General features: G+C 40.0%; 1 protein-coding gene across 1 annotated transcript in view; it reads right to left on the bottom strand.

Moving 5' to 3' along the window:
• ALG13 (ALG13 UDP-N-acetylglucosaminyltransferase subunit) overlaps window positions 1-5,307 on the bottom strand; it is a 79,318-nt gene extending 74,011 nt beyond the window's left edge. The window contains 3 exon segments of the mRNA XM_052663151.1: window positions 3,025-3,163; window positions 4,095-4,257; window positions 5,218-5,307. Of these exon segments, the coding sequence (XP_052519111.1) occupies window positions 3,025-3,163; window positions 4,095-4,257; window positions 5,218-5,298 (383 nt within the window). The 5' untranslated portion in view covers window positions 5,299-5,307.
• Between the last annotated feature and the right edge of the window lie 13,707 nt (window positions 5,308-19,014).

Raw genomic sequence — 19,014 nt, 5'->3', positions numbered from 1 at the left:
TACTCTATATTAAACTTGATTTAACCACATTCCACGGGTTGAATTTGAGGGGTGTTTTAAAGTGTTGAGAGTTTAGTGTTTATTTTTGTAATCCAACAACTTTATCCAAAAATGCAGAAAATTTTTCTGGCTGGCCAGGAGGAAAACATTTCAGTGTTGATAAGTCCATTGACTGTAACAGCCCAGGAAGCATGCTAAAACAAAAGAAGAAAAATATTAGGTAACATGGGAGAAAATTTCATAATGCAATTCTGCCCACTTGATGACTGAATCTAACTTCCAAGAATAATGTGATGCTTCTCAAACTATGTGAATTTTAATGTATTTTAATATTACAGGTATATACACTAATAATAAAACAACACAAAGAGCTTATGTCAATAGCAACGCAACAGTCACTTTATCTTTTATGTCAACTAAAAGATTTCAGAAATGTTATTTCATGAGAAATGTGGTCATATGGTTTTGGAACACTTCTCAGGACTACGCAGATATAACTTGAAGTAAATTAATTTATGAAAACAGAATAAATGAAACCAAGAGTGACAGCTACAAGACAAGCACAATAAGCTGGGGAGACTACTAGACCATGCATGAAGATTGTAAAATAACTTTTTTTGCTAGTAATTTACTATTATAAATCCATATATAATTAAGCAACGTACAATCGCCATGCATGTTGGAAATAAGGTTTCAATCACAACATAAAATTATTACTTCAAGAAATTTAATATTACAGCAGCCACTTAAGTTAGAACAGACATACAGTCATCCAGCCTAGATTTGCGGCAAACAAATGATACACCTAAAATGAAAATACAACCAATTATTGATTCTTCTTATGGCATTCATGCGTGTGACTTTCTTGAAATTAATACAAGTAAAAAAAGAATTCTAGAACTGAAAAAAGATTAATAAACTGGAGACTTATACAACTGCCCTTTCAGCCTGAGAGTCAGAAAGTGTTTATGAAATCACTATTTCCCCTTTTTTAATGTACTAACATAAAAACCAAAGCTAATTTAATATTTAGAATGAAAATACTCATCAAAGGTATCTGGAAAAATTAACTTGCATAAACTAAGGAAGACGATTATTTATTCTGCTTCAAAAATGGTATTAACTTGTAACAATCTCAACTACCTAAGGACAGATATGCCAATTATCTGCAGCCCAAGTAATGTTTATTATCTGGCTTCTCCCCACACTCACAATATTGTAAGAATGGCTTCTACATTACAAAGCCACCCTGACATTCCCTCTCCTCCATCATTACAGGGATTAGAACATCAACCATTGCTCCTGCAACATTCAATGAATCTGTCTCCTCTCAAAGAAAATAAAAATCTTTGTCTTTGTGTTCACTGACATACGCCAAGTGTCTAGAATAATGCCTGGCACATAATATGTGCTCAATAAATAATGAATGAACAAGTATTTGTTGAGTGCCTAAGAGACAAAAAGCATAAAATTAAAAGAAAAGCTTACGTTTTAGCCAATTTCTTCTAGAGTTTAAAGTTTATTTTGAATTTCAACTTTTAATAACATAAGAAATATTTATTCTGTAATACTTCCATGAGGTTTTTTCCTTTTAAAACATCAAATTAGGACTGTATTTAAAATCAAATAATTGGGAATTACTGACCTGACCCTTTGGCAAGCTTCTAGTGTCTGAAGAAGAATTAATAGAAAACAAACCAGGAATTTTCTTCATCCTTCTATTGTGATGTTGATCAGTTCTTGCTGAATTCTAATATACTTCTAGAAAATAATACTCCTCACCAAAAAGCAATTCCTCTGCTTAAAATACTCTTTATATTTCTTATTAAACATAGAATAAAACCAGAATTTTTATGTGAACTCTCCCCACCCAGCTTCAACTTCGTATTACAGCCACCCTTGCTTACTATACTTCTGCCACACTAACCCTCAAACATACCAAACTCCAAGCTCATTCCCAACTTAGGGCCTTTGCAATTTCCACTGTTGCTTCTGACTCTAGAGCTTCACATGACTGGCTCTTTCTAGACATTCAGGTTTCAGCTCAAATGCACACCCAGTCATGCCTTCCCTGACCATTCTAATTAATCTGCACCCCAGCTATCACATCACCCTGCCCTATTTTCTCCATAACACATTTCACCATGTGAAATTCTCTGGATTGCTTATTTATGAACTGTTTAATGTCTATCTCCCACCACTGGAACACAGGTACCATGAGAGCAGGGACTTTATGTCATGTTCAGCACTATATCCACAGCACCAAGGGCTTCCCTGATAGCTCAGTTGGTAAGGAATCTGCCTGCAATGCAGGAGACCCCAGTTTGATTCCTGGGTCAGGAAGATCCGCTGGACAAGGGCTAGGCTACCCACTCCAGTATTTTTGGGCTTCCCTTGTGGCTCAGCTGTAAAGAATCTGCCTGCAATGTGGAAGACCTGGGTTCGATCCCTGAGTTGGGAAGATCCACTGGAGAAGGGAAAGTCTACCGACTCGAGTATTCTGGCCTGGAGAATTCCGTGGACTGTACAGTCCCTAGGGTTGCAAACAATGGGACACGACTGAGTGACTTTCACTTTCCACAACACCAAAACAATGCCTGCTTTGCATTAGGTATAGTTGAATGAATGAATAAATGAGTAAATTTAATTCATGGATTCCAGTGGATTTACTGAAGTCAAAACCTTAACTGAAAATACGCAAATGCCTTCCTTGCATAATGAAAAATAATGAACTCAAAAATTTATATCCTCAGAGACCTGAACACCTAGATGAACATAAATAGACACATGTGCACACACATTCAGATATTCACATGCAATGAAATAAGCATAGACACTGAAATACAACACAGAGATCACAGTCAAAGTAGAAGACAAACAAGCAGGTTTTACTGGTGAGAAACTCAAAATGTTTGCTAAGTGGGAGAAAGTAAGAAGTCAAAGACACAGGTTGGTTAGGTAGGCAGGTAAGAATAGCTAGGAAGGAATTAAGACAAGAGGTCAACTAATCAGTTTCAAGTATACCTGCAGGTACAGTAGAAGAGATGCCCGTCTTTGTATAGTTGCTTTGCCAATTCCAGTTGATGATTGTTCATCAACCTTTCATTTATAACCACTATAAGTGGCTTACTTTTCTCCAAAGTCTCCAAACAGCTTCCTGCACCTACAAAAATATACCAAATTTGTCAATATAGTTTTACAAAAAGTTAAGGTGCTTCACCAGGCTTTATAGCTTGAACTCAAGGTAACACTACAAGCCTTTTAATCATAGAGTCAAAATGACAAAAAATAGTTATGTCTTGCTCTCTAGTAAGTGTTACAAACCTGACTTGAAAAATACATTCTTTATCACTGCCAACAATATTAAGACCTATGATTCAGTGCTTTGCAACTTGCCCACCAGTAGCACACCCTGGGCATGGACCCTGAATACAAATAAGATTCAGGTTCAACATACTGTACAGGAAGCCATTGTTGTTGTTCAGTCGCTTTGACACTCCTTATGAGTCTGCCTGTCAAAATAGGATAAATCTCCACAAACATGCACATATACGATATTTGGGCCAATTCTTTTAAGTCTAAACTCATTTAGATAGCTCAAATGGGAGCGAGGAGACTGTTGAGTGAAAAATTCTTTTTGGGGTAGATGATGCCAGTACCAGACTGTTACCTGCCTACCACTCACTGACTGGATAAGTTACTTAACCTTTTAATAGAAATATAAAAAATCTTCCAAAGCCAGCAGCATCTCAATGATCAACTGCTGAACATTCCTGCAGATCTAAGCCCAGGTATTAATTTCAACTGACAACTCTTAACACATGTCATTGGACATATTATTTTGCCTCTCTGTGTTTAGGGTTCCTAACTGTAAAGCTGGGCTTCAGTGACTGATTTCCCATTTTCTTATCACCCAGAATTTATAAATCCTCTCCAATAATGTTCTTGGTCTCGACTGTTATATTGAAATCAGTATTATATTCAAAAGGGCTACTGGTGAGTTATCCTAGTGATTTTACATCAGAAAAGTTCGAGTTTCTGTTCTTATTTATGGTCGATCAAAAACCAAACCGGGCGATTCTAAAGCACTTTACCTGCGTGACTAATAACAAGATCTGCTTTCTGAAGGTCTTCCTTCAGTGAATCCTTATACCTGTAAACATCCAGAGTGAATGACTCAGTACTGAATGGTTCAGGTACCACCTTTCCTCTACCTATTTGTAGGACAAGTCGGTTGTAACCGAGGCTCTGGATTATCTGAAATGGAAAAAAAAAGAAAAATCAGGCCTTTTAAACAGGCCACTGGCAAACAGCAATGACGGCAACAAATCCCCCAATCGAAGCACGGGATGTCAACTAGTCGAACTGGAGCCTATTTGCTACTTTTTCAAAAAGCTCCTTTTTCCCGTCCTGGGCCCCAACGTGGAGCCTCACTAACCCTAAACGATCTAAACGCCCCATCTCACCACGTCGGGCAAGAAATGGCCCTGCGAGATAGAGGAAGCAAGGCAAAGACTCTTAAAGAGACGTTGCAAACTACGGAGGAAGAGTGAGGCACAACGTTGTCGTGGCCCCGAACTGGGGCTGCGGGAACACGAGCCCTGAGGAGAGGACGCGCTCCTGGGACGCCGGACAGGAAGGCGCCTGAGGCGGAGGGAAAGCGCAGTGGCCTCGGACCGAGGGCAGCGGGGCAAGGCTGGGGCAGGCGGGGGCGGCGCGCCAGCAGGACCGGTCGGCTGGGGCCGAGCCGGGCCCCACGGCGCGCGTCAAAGGCGCGTCCCTGAGAGGGCTTGAAAAGCGGCCTGCGAGGCGAGCCCGGGTCCGGGAGGCGGGCCGGAGCCCCGGCTCGGGGAGGCGGAGCCGCTGAAAGGAGGGGCGAAGCCGGAGGAAGAAGAGGCGGAGGCGGAGAATCGGAGGGGAAAAGCCGGGGGGAAGGGAGGAGCTGGAGAAGGATGGGGAGGAGCGGCCCAGGAAGGCGGCGGGGAACAGGCAGAGGAGGCGGAGGATTCTGAGGAGCGGGGGAGCGGAAGGAGGGCCCAGTCAGGCGCTGGGAGGAGCCGGCCGAGGGGCGGCGGCACCTGAGGTCGAGCTGCTAGGGGTTCTTCGCGAGCGCCGCGGCCAGGCAAGGTTACCGAGGTTAGCGGTCAGGCTGGCGGCAGCGACTGGCGAGCGCAGAGCGGCGAGCCCAGCCGCCGCCCGCCCGCCTCCCCCACTCACTTGCAGACTGTCGTGCGCCGATACACACGCAATGAGGTCGTCAAAGCTGGTGGTCCCTACAGTAACAAAAACGCACTTCATAGCGCGGGTTCCGCAACGCCGAATCGCAAGGGCCGGATGTGACGTATCGGAGGCCACGCGGGCGGCCGCGTTGGGTGCAAGAACCGGAAGTCGGCCATGGCCACCAGGGGGCAGTGGGCGCCTGGTCTGTGTCTCCGAGGATGGGAGGAAAGCAACGACTGCTCCTGGCCTAAGTGCTGACCACTTTTGTAAGCCCTTTGCGTGTAGGAGTTCCTGGGACCTTCATAGTAAGGAGGTGGGAAATTGACAATTTTTTTTTTCAAAAGTGGGATTTAAAATAATAATCGTGAAGTCTCACACCCTTATGTTTGCAGCCTGGTTCGGTACCACAGATCTTTTAATGATACAGAAGTTTGGGATTCTTTATTGACTACTTTGTTTTGTCAAGAGACATTTGAGAGATGGTTTTGCTTCCAAGTCTGCTCAGGGCATCTGGGAAAAAAAAAAAAAGTCCCTTTTAAAAATCCGTCATTAGCTTGGGCACTTCCATCTGAGATTCTCAAGTAGCCGGAGCCCTATAGAGTCTCTAGGAAGCTATAGAAAGACAGTAATCTCAATTAGCAAGCATTGTGTGTAAAATAGAGGCGTTAAGGCCTGGAGCCTCTGTCTCTGTCTTGGAACCCATCCATTTAACTATTTAAAACGTAAAATTACCATAAATTTAAATTCTAAGCAAACATAAAATTGTATGTTAGCATGAGTGAATACCACAAATGTGTTACACTTAGGCAGTCAGGTAGAGAGGTGATATTTCAAGACGCTTCTTTGTCCTACGACCATGACTAGGATCATTGCCTGCTTTATTTCATTCTAATGTTTTCTGTATGTCCTACCTAAAATTTCAGTTTAGCTGATATGTGTGCTTTACACAGCCTGGTTATATACAGAGGAGATGCTATGAGAAGATATTCTTTTAAATACCAGAGGAGATTCGAGGTAAATTAGACCTTAAACATGGGCTAAAATTACCTATGAAATGGCAACCCACTCCAGTACTCTTGCCTAGAAAATCCCATGGATGGAGGAGCGTGGTCCAGAGTCCATGGGGTCACAAAGAGTAGGACACGACTGAGCGACTTCACTTTCACATTCACTTTCAAGTGTATTTCTAACAAGACTTTGTATCTTGAGACTTGAATAAACGTCTTTTTGAGGGGTGGGATTGAGCAACTGAACTGAACTGAACTGATGCTGCTACCCCTTTCTTGATACCGAATTTCGTGAATTAATAAAACTAGTTTCACCTGGAGGAGGAAATGGCAACCCACTCCAGTATTCTTGCCTCGAGAATCCCATGGACAGAGTAGCATGGTGGACTACAGTCCAACACGACTGAAGTGACTTAGCATAGGTACGTACAGTTTCATCATAACAGTAAGTAAAGAAAGATCATGGTTAAATAATACAATATAAGCATAAGCATATTTTCTGCCAAATAAAGGAATAAAGTATGAATATTTATTGGAATATAAAGACAAAATATTCCAAAATATTCTGTAATTCAGAAAGATCTCGCCTTGTGTCTGTGATATTTTTCCTGTATCTGGAAGATATAAATTAAAGGAGCACTGTTCTGATGAGCTCATGGAGAGTAATAAGCACATGTAGAAGTAGAATATTCTTAAATTTCTAGAAAATAAGAAAATCGAATATCTAATGAAACAGAGCCTTGCCAAAACTGAGTTTCCATACTGAGTGACAATTTATCTGAAACTTTTTCCCCTTGCTGTCTCTTCTGGTCCCAATCCCTTTCTTGTCCCCTCTGACCTCAATCCTATGCTAATGGAGCACTAATCAACCAGAGTCAGTCCACTAAAATTGCTGTTGTTGCAGATATTATCATTCTGGTAAAATCTCAGGTTATTTCTCCAGGGCAAAATGAGCTCACAGACCCCAGAGCAACGGTCCAGAGAGTTCTAAACCAGAGACATTTTGACTCCTGATATCATTATTAAGAAATATCAGAAATGTCACTTTGTTCTTCCCCTTTAAAACATCCCCAAAACTCAAAGACCAAGAAGGAGTGGACCTGAGATTTGTATCCCACTCCCTTACTGTGCAGTGCTTACTGGCTAACTCAAGTCTGACTCTTTGCGACCCTGTTGATTGTGGCAGGCCAGGCTCCTCTGCCCATGGGATTCTCCAGGCAAGAACACTGGAGTGGGTTGCCATGTCCTTCTCCGGGGGATCTCCCCTACCCAGGGATCAAACGCAGGCCTCCCGAATTGCAGGCAGATTCTTTACTGTTTGAACCCCCAGGGAAGACCCACCGTCCTGAATGCCCTGCAGATAAATCCTTACTTTGCTGAAAACTCCTGCTCAAGAATTTGGCTTACTGTGGCACAAGTATATGAGCCTTTGCTTGGTTATATTAATACTTTAAATGTGCTAGACTTTAATTAAAAATCTTCTTGCAGAAATTGATCCAGAAACATTTAAAAAACCTAAGATTACATAATTAATGTAAAATTTTGGAAATTATGTCTTTTCCCTGTCTTGTAAGTGTTAAGTATGCATTTTATTTGCTTGGGTGTGTTTTTCTTATACAGGCTTACTGATCAAATAAATTAATATTACTTTAAAATTAATATTACTTCTAAAATTAATAAATTAATATTACTTCTAAAAGATTTATGATTATGAATAATTAAATTTCTTTTCAACTGCATTAAGTTAATATTCTGGCAAACTTTATTTCAATAGTAACTGTGCTTCCTGGTATGCCAGTTTGAAGATAATTTCCAAGATCTTTAAACACTTTAAAAAAAATTGTGTATTGACATTAAATTGAGTTAATAATTAGTGGATGATTGTGGCACAACTAGATACTTTTTAAAGTTACATAGAATACTGAAACACTGGTTTAAACTAAACATAATTCTGACTTTATATATTTTTGCTTCTTATTTGAAATGCTATAGAGAAGCTATGTCTTGGAGTTGTGTAATGAATTTGTTCTTTTTTGCTACTTTAGGAAGTTGTCAATAGGATTTCTGTGGCTTGTAGAAGATGTTGTCATGTGTAGTCTTAAATTCTGCTAGCCTATTAACATGCTTATATGTCAGACAGTTTTCGATTATATCCACCCTGCACTTTTCTATTTAAATTAGAAATTAGTCACTTTAGTTAAAAATTATAGTTAATATGGGTGGTTAAGACTTCTCAAGGAGTAGCAGTGCAGAGAATTATGGCAGTATCTGTGCTTTTGTTTTTCAAGAAAAAAGAATAGTTGTTTTTTTTTTAAAGCAAGTTTTTTATTTCCATAATTCTTTATATGCTTTAAAATTATTGAGAACCTCAAAGAGCTTGGATTTATGTAGATTATAATGTTAGTTATAACTATTGATATTTATCATATTAGAGACTAAAATATGAGAACATTTTAACATATTTATTGATTCATTGAAAAGTAACACTGATGAGCATCTTGGATGTTGACATAAATGACCCATTTTTATCAACAATAACTATTTTTCAAAACAAACATTTTCATGAGAAGAAGAGCATGTTTCACATTTTTGCAAATCTGTTTACTATCTGGGCTTACAAAAGAAAGGAATATGGGTCCTTGTATCTGCTTTGACATTTAATCCATTGCATTATCACACATCACACAGCCTCTGTAGAACTCCACTATATATTCATGAAAGAACTGGTATGTTACTAACCCTTTCTTGATACCAAATTTCACCACTTTGAGAAGATGAGAGTCAAACAAAACACACAACATCTTAATATTATTATGAAAATTGTTTTGACCTCACAGATCCTGTAAAGGAATATGAGACTTAAAAAAGAACTTAGAAAATGAATTTATTTAGGTTTGTTTATAATACCTGAATCTGAAAAGAATCTACAAAATGTTAAAATGTTTAGAGTACTGCATTAGTTTAGATGGTGTTGCTTCCTTTATTTAGTAAATAATGCTTCCACCTACCATAGGAAAGATTATTCTTTACCTTGCCAGTCCGACCACTTCATGGGAAACAGGGAAAAAGTGGAAACCCTGGCAGATTTTATTTTCTTGGGCTCCAAAATCACTGTGGACAGTGACTGCAGCCATGAAATTAAAAGATGATTGCTCCTTGGAAGAAAACCTATGAGAAACCTAGGCAGTGTATTAAAAAGAAGAGACATTACTTTGCCAACAAACGTTCCTTTAGTTAAAGCTATGGTTTTGGCAGTGGTCATGTACGGATGTTGAGAGTTGGACCATAAAGAAAGCTGAGTGCTGAAGAATTGAGGCTTTTAAATTGTGGTGCTGGAGAAGACTCTTGAGAGTCCTTTGGACTGCAAGGAAATCAAACCAGTGATTCCTAAAGAAAATTGGTCCTGAATATTCATTGGAAGGACTGATGCTGAAGCTGAAGTCTTCAATACTTTGGCCACCTGATGCAAAGAACCGACTCATTGAAAAAGACACTGATGCTGGGAAAGATTGAAAGCAGAGGAGAAGGGGATGACAGAGGATGAGATGGTTGGATGGCATCACCAACTCAATGGACATGAGTTTGAGCAAACTCCAGAACATAGTGAAGGACAGGGAAGACTGGTGTGCTCCAGTCCATGGGGTGGCAAAAAGCTGGACATGACTTCGCCACTAAACAACAACAAAAATCTGCCTGAATAGCAAAAATTCTGTCTTACAAGAATAATTTTCTATCACTTAAGTTGCCTTTCTTGTATCCTTGAATATTTAAGGGGGAAATAACTACAGAACATAAATCTTCACTTCTAATAGTGTTCAGTTTATTTGCGCAGTCGTGTCCAACTCTTTGTGACCCCATGGATTGCAGCATTCCAGGTCTCCCTGTCCATCACCAAGTCCCAGAGTTTACTCAAACTTATGTCCATTGAGTCGCTGATGCCATCCAGCCATCTGATACTCTGTTGTCCCCTTCTCCTCCTGCTTTCAATCTTTCCCAGCATCAGGGTCTTTTCAAATGAGTCAGTTCTTCCGATCAGGTGGCCAAAGTATTGGAGTTTCAGCTTCAGCATCACTCCTTCCAATGAATATTCAGGACTGATTTCTTTAGGATGGACTGGTTGGATCTCCTTGCAGTCCAAGGGTCTCTCAAGAGTCCTCCAACACCACAGTTCAAAAGCATCAATTCTTCAGTGCTCAGCTTTCTTTATAGTCCAACTCACATATCCATACATGACTACTGCAAAAAACATATCTGTGACTATTTGGAACTTTGTTGGCAAAGTAATGTCTCTGCTTTTTAATATGCTGTCTAGCTTGGTCATAACTTTTCTTCCAAGGAGCAAGCATCTTTAATTTCATGGCTGTACTCACCATCTGCAGTGATTTCAGGGCCCAAAAAGATAAAGTCTACCACTGTTTCCACTGTTTCCCCATCTATTTGCCATTAAGTAATGGGACCAGATGCCATGATCTTCGTTTTCTGAATGTTGAGTTTTAAGGCAACTTTTTTAGTCTCCTCTTTCAGTTTCATCAAGAGGATCTTTAGTTCTTCTTTGCTTTCTCCCATAAGGGTCGCATCATCTGCATATCTGGGGTTATTGATATTTCTCCCGGCAATCTTGATTCCAGCTTTGCTTCCTCCAGCCCGGGATTTCTCATGATGTACTCTGCATATAAGTTAAATAAGCAGGGTGACAGTATACAGCCTTGAAGTACTCCTTTCCCTATTTGGAACCTGTTGTTCCATGTCCAGGGCTAACTATTGCTACCTGACCTGCATACGGATTTCTTAAGAGGCAGGTCATGTAGTCTGGTATTCCCATCTCTTTAAGAATTTTCCTCAGATGACCATTATATCTACTACTGTGGGCAAGAATTCCTTAGAAGAAATGGAGTAGCCATCGTAGGTCAACAAGAGTCTGAAATGCAGTACTTGGATGCAATCTCAAAAAGAGCAGAATGCTCTCTGTTCATCTCCAAGGCAAACCATTCACTATCACAGTAATCCAAGTCTATGCCCAGACCAATAATGCTGAAGAAGCTGAAGTTGAATGGTTCTATGAAGACCTACAAGACCTTCCAGAACTAATACCCCCAAAAGATGTCCTTTTCATTATAGGGGACTGGAATGCAACAGTAGGAAGTCAAGAAACACCTGGAGTACAGGCAAATTTGGCATTGGAGTACAGAATGAAGCAGGGCAAAGGCTAACAGGGTTTGCCAAGAGAATGCACTGGTCATAGCAAACACCCTCTTCCAACAACACAAGAGAAGACTCTACACATGGACATCACCAGATGGCCAACACCGACATCAGATTGGTTATATTCTTTGCAGCCAAAGATGGAGAAACTATACAGTCAGCAAAAACAAGACCAGTAGCTGACTGTGGCTCAGACAATTAACTCCTTACTGCAAAATTTAGACTTAAATTGAAGAAATTAGGGAAAACCACCAGGCCATTCAGGTATGACCTAAGTCAAATCTCTTATGATTACACAATGAAAGTGAGAAATAGATTTAAGGGACTAGATCTGATAGACAGAGTGCCTGATGAACTATAGACGGAGGTTCGTGACGTTGTACAGGAGACATGGATCAAGAGCATCCCCATGGAAAAGAAATGCAAAAAATCAAAATGGCTGTCTGGGGAGGCCTTACAAATAGCTGTGAAAAAAAGAGAAGTGAAAAGCAAAGGAGAAAAGGAAAAGCAAACATATAAGCATCTGAATGCAGAGTTCCAAAGAATAGCAAGGAGAGATAAGAAAGCCTTCCTCAGAGATCAATGAAAAGAAATAGAGGAAAATGACAGAATGGGAAAGACTAGAGATCTCTTCAAGAAAATTAGAGATACCAAGGGCATTTCATGCAAAGATGGGCTCAATAAAAGACAGAAATGGTATGGACCTAACAGAAGCAGAATATATTAAGAAGAGGTGGCAAGAATACACAGAAGAACTGTACAAAAAAGATCTTCATGACCAAGATAACAACGATAGTGTATTCACTCACCTAGAGCCAGACTTCCTGGAATGTGAAGTCAAGTGGGACTTAGAAAGCATCACTATGAACAAAGCTAGTGGAGGTGATGGAATTCCAGTTGAGCTATTTCAGATCCTGAAAGATGATGCTGTGAAAGTGCTTCACTCAATGTGCCAGCAAATTTGGAAAACTCAGCAGTGACCACAGGACTGGAAAAGGTCAGTTTTCATTCCAATCCCAAAGAAAGGCAATGCCAAAGAATGCTCAAACTACCGCACAATTGCAATCATCTCACATGCTAGTAAAGTAATGCTCAAAATTCTCCAAGCCAGGCTTTAGCACTACATGAACTGTGAACTTCCAGATGTTCAAGCTGGTTTTAGAAAAGGCAGAGGAACCAGAAATCAAATTGCCAACATCTGCTGGATCATGGAAAAAGGAAGAGATTTCCAGAAAAATATCTATTTCTGCTTTATTGACTATGCCAAATCCTTTGACTATGTAGATCACAGTAAACTGTGGAAAATTCTGAAAGACATGGGAATACCAGACCACCTGACCTGCCTCTTGAGAAACCTGTATGCAGGTCAGGAAGGAATAGTTAGAACTGGACATGGAACAACAGACTGGTTCCAAATAGGAAAAGGAGTACGTCAAGGCTGTATATTGTCACCCTGCTTATTTAACTTATATTCAGAGCACATCATGAGAAACGCTGGGCTGGAAGAAGCACAAGCTGGAATCAAGATTGCCGGGAGAAATATCAATAACCTCAGATATGCAGATGACACCACCCTTATGGCAGAAAGTGAAGAGGAGCTAAAAAGCCTCTTGATTAAAGTGAAAGAGGAGAATGAAAAAGTTGGTTTAAACTCAACATTCAGAAAACGAAGATCATGGCATCTGGTCCCATCACCTCATGGAAATTAGATGGGGAAACAGTGGAAACAGTGTCAGACTTTATGTTTTGGGGCTCCAAAATCACTGCAGATGGTGACTGCAGCCATGAAATTAAAAGACGCTTACTCCTTGGAAGGAAAGTTATGACCAACCTAGACAGCATATTCAAAAGCAGAGACATTACTTTGCCGACTAAGGTCCGTCTAGTCCAGGCTATGGTTTTTCCACTGGTCATGTATGGATGTGAGAGTTGGACTGTGAAGAAAGCTAAGCACTGAAGAATTGATGTTTTTGAACTGTGGTGTTGGAGAAGACTCTTGAGAGTCCCTTGGGCTGCAAGGAGATCCAACCAGTCTATTCTAAAGGAGATGAGTCCTGCGTGTTCTTTGGAAGGACTGATGCTAAAGCTGAAACTCCAGTACTTTGGCCACCTCATGCAAAGAGTTGACTCATTGGAAAAGACTTTGATGCTGGGAGGGATTGGGGGCAGGAGGAGAGGGGGATGACAAAGGATGAGATGGCTGGATGGCATCACCGACTCAATGGACATGAGTTTGGGTGAACTCCGGGAGTTGGTGATGGACAGGGAGGCCTGGCGTGCTGTGATTCATGGGGTCACAAAGAGTCGGACACAACTGAGGCACTGTACTGAACTGAACTGAATACAGTTCATGGAATTCTCTAGGCCAGAGTACTGGAGTGGGTAGCCTTTCCCTTCTCCAGGGGATCTTCCCAACCTAGGCATCAAATCCAGGCCTCCCACATTGCAGATGGATTATTTACCAGCTAAGCCACAAGGGAAGCCCTTATTTATTATTATAACTGTGCATAATGGCCTGCCTCAGAGAGCCCTGCTTGCCCCTCCATTTGCCTGACCCTTGGGCCAGGGTGCCTTTGTTTGACTCATAAGGAGATAGCTTGACCCTGCCCACCTGTGAAGGATTGTAACATTCTTAAGTTCTTTGTGTGGGAAATGGTGCCCCTCATCTGCTGCTTACTGGCATGGCTCAGAAAATCACATTTGGGAGGCCAGAATCACAGATAGTTGTGGCGTCTTTGTTTATTGATACGACAGGAGATATTCCATTTCATACACGTGTGAAATGACTGTAAGTAAGTGAAACTGACCATTCTGGGAGATATTTGTAAGAATTAAATGGTCATTTTACTTTGTTTGCTAACCTCCCCCCATCTCTGATCCATAAAGAACATGGCATCCAAGCCCCAACAAGATAGTTATTTACAGACATTAGTCTGCCATCTTCTAGGCCAGTCAGGTCTCTGATTAAAGTTATATTCCCTGGGTGACACTAGTGGTAAAGAACCCAGTTGCCAATGCAGGAGACCTAAGCGACATGGGTTCGATCCATGGGTCAGGAAGATTCGCTGGAGGAGGAAATGGCAACCCATGCCAGTATTCTTGCCTAGGAAATCTCATAGGCAGAAGTGGGCTACAGTCCATAGGGTCACAACAACACAGCTGAAGTGACTTAGCGTGTGTTGCCTCAACACCTGGTCTCTCAGACTTATTGGCCTATCATGTGGTGAGCAGAGTGACCTTGGACTCGATAACAATACTAGAAATAATTAGGTTTGTTTAATATGTTATTGTAGTAAAGGTGCATGGGAAAAGTTGTTAGATCAGAAGGACATTTAGCCTTTACTAAATTAAGTTGGTTTTGGTAAAATATTGGTATAAACATTTCAGAAATTACATGCTCTATGGGAAATCCCTGGCAATTTGTCAGTGCCCTCTGTGATGAATGTGCCCTCCAAAATACTGTTTTACTTTCAGAAATAAGTCTCATCAAAACTCCTGTGAAGTAGTTATATACTATGAAGTGGTTATATGCAGAATTTTCAGTCAGTTCAGTTCAGTCACTCAGTCATGTCTGACTCTTTGCAACCCTGTGGACTGCAGCACGCCAGGCCTCCCTGTCATTCACCAATGCCAGGAGTTTTCTCAAACTCATGTCCATTGAGTTGGTGATGCCACCCAACCACCTCATACTCTGTCCTCCCCTTCTCCTCTGCCTTCAATCTTGCCCAGCATCAGGGTCTTTTCAAATGAGTCAGTTCTTCGCATCAGGTGGCCAAAGTATTGGAGTTTCAGCTTTAGCATCAGTCCTTCCAATGAATATTCAGGGATGATTTCCTTTAGGATTGACTGGTTTGATCTCCTTGCAGTCCAAGGGTCACTCAAGAGTCTTCTCCAACACCACAGTTCAAAAGCATCAATTCTTCGGCGCTCAGCTTTCTTTATAATCCAACTCTCACATCCGTACATGACTACTGGAAAAACCATAGCTTTTTCTAGGTGGACCTCTATTATGATAGAATAAACAATAGCAATCAATTAACCACAGCCATTAAATCTCTTAATGATCTTGTTGTATTCTAAAGCTTACCTGAAGGTTCTACTATAGCCTAGAGTTTGTATCATCAACAAAGAAGAATCTCAGAGCCTCATGGAAAAGGACCATACCAGGTACTTTACATGAGTGCCATTTCAAAGAGTAGATTTATGAGCTAACATTACTTAGATAACTTGTAAACCAGAACAGTGGACTGAGGCAAAATTTCCAGAATTCTTTTTAATCCAGTTAAAGCTCAGAACACTGTAGAGTCAGATAACCAGGAAGGATGTGCTAAACAATGCCAAGCCTTCCATAAGATACCCAATAATCCTTTTTCCCCCTTTCAAAATCTTTCATAGTTTTTCATGAGATATAAAGCTTAGGTTTTCTGACATGCATTTTAGAAGGAATATCATATATACTTGCTCAGGTAAAATAAACATAGAGCTACTGCTGAGAATCTAAAAAAAATATGGAAAATAAAGTAGCATTAGTTATCCTTATGATAAGGGTGGTTTCATATTGGTTTTATGTAACTGAAAGTGAAAGTCATTCAGTCGTGTATGACTCTGTGACTCCATGGACTATACAGTACATGGAGTTCTCCAGGCCAGAATACTGGAGGGGGTAGCCTTTCCCTTCTCCAGGGGATCTTCCCAACCCAGGGATCGAACCCAGGTCTCTCACATTGCAGGTGGATTCTTTACAAGCTGAGCCACAAGGGAAGCCCCTTATAACCTAGGAATTATTTTATTTTTTAATAGTTCAGAGGAAAACTGCAATGAATATATGCCATATTTGTTCATATTCTTTTTATATTTTTTTGTTTCTCCTCTTGCTATTTTGTCTGCCTCCCCATCAATTTGGTTAGCTATCCTTCAAGATTCAGAAGACGTGCAATTTCCTCCAGGAAGCCCTTCTCTGACCCTTGTAAGGTATGTTCATTATGTGCAAATACTGCTCTTTGCCTACCCTTGTCATAATTCTTGATGTTTAAATTACCTGTACACTCTTTTCTTCTTCTGGACTGTAAAGTCTAAAAGGAGTGAAGAGCAGGTCTAAGTCATCTCTGAATTTCTAGAATTTAGTACTGTCCTTGGAACCTAGAAGATACTCAATATATATTTATTGAACAAAAAGAATTATATTATTAGGTACCATGCTAGGTCCTATGGGGAATACAAAGATAAATAAAACATAGTACCTTTTCTATCTCAACAATAGATGAATTTGTTCATAGACTGATCAAAGGCTTGTGCACTTTTAGAATTAAGAAACCATGGAATCCGTTCTTTTTATTTTATGGACAGGAAACAAAGATTCAAATAGATTGTGATTCTTTCCCCAGTAGCAGGGCTAATAATACTAGCAGTGGATTGAATCTAAGTCTACAGATGCTTGCCAAGGCACACTACAGTGACTTATCCTTTAGAGATGAGCCTACAGTAATGATATCTGTTTTATAATATAAAGAAATAACAGCAACATGATCTTAAAGTCTGATAAACCAGCAATGTTTCTTCTTAATCTAAGTACTGCATGTTATAGAATCCTTAAACTACCTGTTGTGCTTAGATTTATTTCCTTAATTTTTCATCATTCATCCAAAATTTCTATATATCCTTTATTATTAAATTAAGTGTCTTTTATCAAAGCTGAGACATGCTTTGTGGATCCAATGTGTTCTTGAAAATTTGCCAAAACTTGACTCTCCCTTTGTTTCTCCTCCTTCCAAATATTATTGGTGGTAATTTTCTTACTGTTAGGGACACAAAAATAATTATTTCTTGTCTACACTGGTCAAATCAAAGAACTATAATAGAGTCGATTTTTGGAGAACTGTAGAGAAAATGGTTTAAAGAGTAGCAACATATGCTACTGCAAATATGGTACTTTGACATAAAAATTATTTTGAGCTGAAGGTAATTGAGAAGAGGGAGATACAGGAAAAACTCTGCCCTACCGTATTTGCCTAAAAGTACTTGTAAAAGATAATTACTCCTTGGAAGGAAAGTTATGACCAACCTAGACAGCATATTAAAAAGCAGAGACATTACTTTGCCGACAAAGTTCCATCTAGTCAGTTCAGTTTAGTTGCTCAGTTGTGTCCGACTCTGCGAACCCATCTAGTCAAGGCTATGGTTTTTGCAGTAGTTATGTATGGATGTGAGAGTTGGACTATAAAGAAAGCTGAGTGCTAACGAATTGATGCTTTTGAACTGTCGTGTTGGAGAAGACTCTTGAGAGTCCCTTGGACTGCAGGGAGATCCAGCCAGTCCATCCTAAAGAAGTCAGTTCTGAATAATCATTGGAAGGACTGATGTTGAAGCTGAAACTCCAATACTTTGACCACCTGATGCAAACAGCTGACTCATTTGAAAAGATCCTGATGCTGGGAAAGATTGAGGGCAGGAAGAGAAGGAGACAACAGAGGATGACATGGTTGGATGGCATCACCGACTCAATGGACATGAGTTTGAGTAAACTCCGGGAGTTGGTGATGGACAGGGAGGCCTGGCGTGCTGCAGTCCACGGGGTCGCAAAGAGTCGGATACAACTGAGCGACTAAACTGAACTGAACTGAGTTGTAAAGGTGTCCACCTCCCCTCTGTAACAGGATGGACAGAAGTTAACCATCAGAGACAAGTATAGACCCTTACAGCCTGAAGTCAACATCAGAGGAACCTATATAACAAGCTTTACTAATTAGCTTTTATGGTCCCTTAGTTTCCCCATATATTTACCTTCTCCTAATTTGTCACCCCAAAAACTCAAAATCCTTTTCCTTCATCTTGTCACTTCTATAAGAATTTGTTTTTATTCAAAACTGCTATATAATGTCAAACTCTAACCATCCCTTTCAGTTACTCATTATTGAATATATGGAGCATGTACCTGATAAACAGGTTAATAAACTTCTGTTTGTTTTTCTCTTGTTAATCTGTCTTTTGTCAGTCTAATTTACACGGCCCCAGCTGGAGAAACGTAGAGGGACAAAGAAGATTTTTTTCCTCCTCGACAGTTTATTAATAGATATTTTTATTTCAGCCATGTTTTTAAAATTCCAACTAGACTTCCTAATTTCTTCAAGATCCTATTGAATAAAATGAAGTACTTCATTTACCCAAGAATATACAAGAGGGCTATAAAATCAAGATTCAAAAGGATACCCAAAAAAGGATATGAAAGAAAATACGAAGAAGCAGAAACAATGATTTCAAATAAATCAGATGAAAGTCTTTGGCTTAAATTTTAAAATAAAACCACTATACAGGTATAAAATTGAGGTTTTAATGAACTGTAATGAGTGAGAGTTGGCTGCACCACTACTTGAGTTATCACAGGCAGGGACAAAACTAATTTTTATTGAGCACACTTAATGTGACAAGCAATGTGTTAGACAAATTACACATCTGATCTCTTTTTTATCAGACTTAAATTGTAAGACTTTTCCAAACCCTATCTGTACATGAAATTGCTGCTTATAAAAAATTACACTACAAATCATATCAAAGCTACAATATTACTTAAATAATTAAAATGAACCTT

Source organism: Budorcas taxicolor, chromosome X, assembly GCF_023091745.1.
Source record: "Budorcas taxicolor isolate Tak-1 chromosome X, Takin1.1, whole genome shotgun sequence".
Lineage (NCBI taxonomy): Eukaryota > Metazoa > Chordata > Mammalia > Artiodactyla > Bovidae > Budorcas > Budorcas taxicolor.
The sequence above is the reverse complement of the archived record's forward strand: the minus strand, read 5'-3'. Positions and strand labels throughout refer to the sequence as shown.